Consider the following 2,500-nt stretch of genomic DNA (forward strand, 5'->3'; position numbering starts at 1 on the left):
TTTTTTTTTTCCAACGCGTTGTAATAAATAGTAACTATATAGTTCATGCTTGTCGTATCCGTATTGGCAATGTTAGAGGTAGCATTGTATAGTTGAGACTCCAAGCTTTCCCTTGTGTTTATTTATGGAATGATTCTTTTAGAAATGATGAAGAAGGGAACGTACTTTCCAGTCAATACTCGCGGAAGAATAACTTTTAAAAATAGAGTGTACTCGTATATTCAATGCTCCTGAGTTTAATTAAAGTGTTATTCAGCGGGTGGTTGGATGGGAGCATCACCCTTGAATCATATACCTATGATGTTCTCATGGGTGTACGATCCGATAGTGATGTCGTTTCTTCTTCTCTTTACTAGCCTATCCTGCTTCTTTGGTTTGTGATTGTATTTTTGACAGGGGATATTTTTTTCTGTAAATCTTCTGCCTGTTTGTTCTTGGTTATTTATAATTTAGCTTATGATATCTTTAGGTTATGATTTTGATTTACATTTGTACTATTTTTGTTAGATTGCTTGTTTTTTTGTTTCAGCGGTCTCTCATATAACCTCAATTGTGTTGGAAAAGACCTAGAGCAACAAACAAACAAAAAAAGTGTTATTCTCTTGGTGTCAATTATCTAAGTTGTAAAATAGCAAATACCTACCCCATCCCGGTCAAGAGGGCTTTTGAGTGTAATGTTGTATAACCACTCAGTGTTACTACTTCTGACGGCCGGTTGTATCTCAACAATATTAGATGTTTGAGGTGTCGCAGTTCTGTGGACAGATAGTAGGTATAAAAAATATAGATGTATTTAGAACCTCAATGACTTGGAGACCTAGGGTTCTTAACTGTTTCAATAGCATGATGCAAAGGATAACAACATTTTCTGAAACCCCATGAATGGGGCAACGATCTGTATCTGTATGTGTTACTTCAGCCGATCTCAATGATGAGCATAATGGTCATAATCCATGAATAGTTCCCAGAAGTGTCACAGAGATAAGGACCGAATTTTAAGATGTAAAGTTTGTATAAATAAAAAAAATAAGCATGGTTTTTAATGTTATTTATAAGAATTGTCATTTTCAAATGCTCTAGGTAATGTACTTCTATTTGGACATATTTTCATTTATGAATAAAATAACGCCATTTCATAACATTTTTATATAAAATTTAACTTTAATAATCCGAATCCATATTCGGCACATGTAAGATGATTTTCATCTATCGATATATGAAATACAAGAATAGCTGTCCGCTCAATGAACGTGATAACAAGTCCATCAACTCAAAATTTAGGATTCAAGAGTTGAGTATAATTTGAACTCAATTTCCAACTTCGTGAGAGAATTCCATGGATCTTTTTATTTGGGCACGGAGAGACGTTTAACATTGTTGTAACCTTAATGGACAACATTTTGTGTCATTTTTAAAAGATTTCAATAACGACAGTGATGAATTGGGTTATTAGACCTGGAAAAAAGTGCGCGTGGGCACGGAGATATATTTTCGGCATTAAATATCTTATGTTTTTCGATCACTTATCATAGAATTCTTTTTCAATGTTAAGAACGGAAAATGGTTCATAAGAATTTTAAGACACTGGTTTTATTCAAAATAATGAGAGGAACCACTGACTGTTATCGATTCAATGCAAGTACTCCCACCTCATTGTCAAACTCGCTAACCGGAAGGTTGACAAAACCCACGTGCTAAAAAATGATGGCATCTGTTTTCGTTGTGATTTGATGAAAAAAAATTAATTTTAATAAATAAAATCATCACGATGTCTAATCAATCTCATTAATAGACAAGAGATGTAAACCATCTTCATGCCAATTGTAAACACCATGCAAAATTTGGTGACGATTGGTCCAGTGGTTCGGAGCGATTGTGTTAAAAAATCCAATTTACCAAATATTTAATAAGATAACATTTCCATCCACAATAAAAAAAGAAGAGATGTTTTGTCATTTTGAGACATGATTTGGATAAAAAGCTGTTTTCGTTCAGTGATAGAGCAATTGCCTAACAAACAAAGAAATCGATAGCGGTCACGGGTGCAGTAGATATTTTTTGTGTATGCTATCCACCCAGCCTGTTAGATCTGGCGGAAAGTAGTATTTTGGGATAGACCACCATCATATTATGAAAAGGGTATTAAGCAAAACTACAAATGAGGGGATAATATCCGGTTCCATGAGCTTTATTAAGCCTAAAAAAACTTGAGCTTTTATATAGCGCACTATCTACTAAACGTGTTCAAAGCGCTTTACAAAGTGAAATTATGAAAGAGAGAAAGAAAAATGAAATCAAGACTGCGAGCAATGTTCATAGTTGTATGTTTCGCTTTCCAGTTTTAACCCGGTTAAAATGAATTGGTTAAAATAATCTTGAGGGGTCCTGATAGTTCATTTGGTAAAGCATTCTCTTCATACTTCATACCCTATGGTATCTTAATCCTTTCCCCGATTCATTCGATTATTATTTTTTTTTGGATCCCTCTGCACGGGCAGGA

General features: G+C 34.2%; 1 protein-coding gene across 2 annotated transcripts in view; it reads right to left on the reverse strand.

The window, feature by feature from the left end:
• LOC144973284 (cadherin-23-like) overlaps positions 1–2,500 on the reverse strand; it is a 72,566-nt gene that overhangs the window by 37,610 nt on the left and 32,456 nt on the right. For both annotated transcript variants that reach the window (XM_078915544.1, XM_078915545.1), the window contains exon 5: positions 644–755. In XM_078915544.1, coding sequence (XP_078771670.1) covers positions 644–755 — 112 coding nt within the window. The remainder of the gene's footprint in view (positions 1–643; positions 756–2,500) is intronic.

The sequence above is a fragment of the Berghia stephanieae genome, chromosome 5 (genome assembly GCF_034508935.2).
Source record: "Berghia stephanieae isolate SIO BIC M18660-M18661 chromosome 5, UCSD_Bste_1.3, whole genome shotgun sequence".
NCBI lineage: Eukaryota > Metazoa > Mollusca > Gastropoda > Nudibranchia > Aeolidiidae > Berghia > Berghia stephanieae.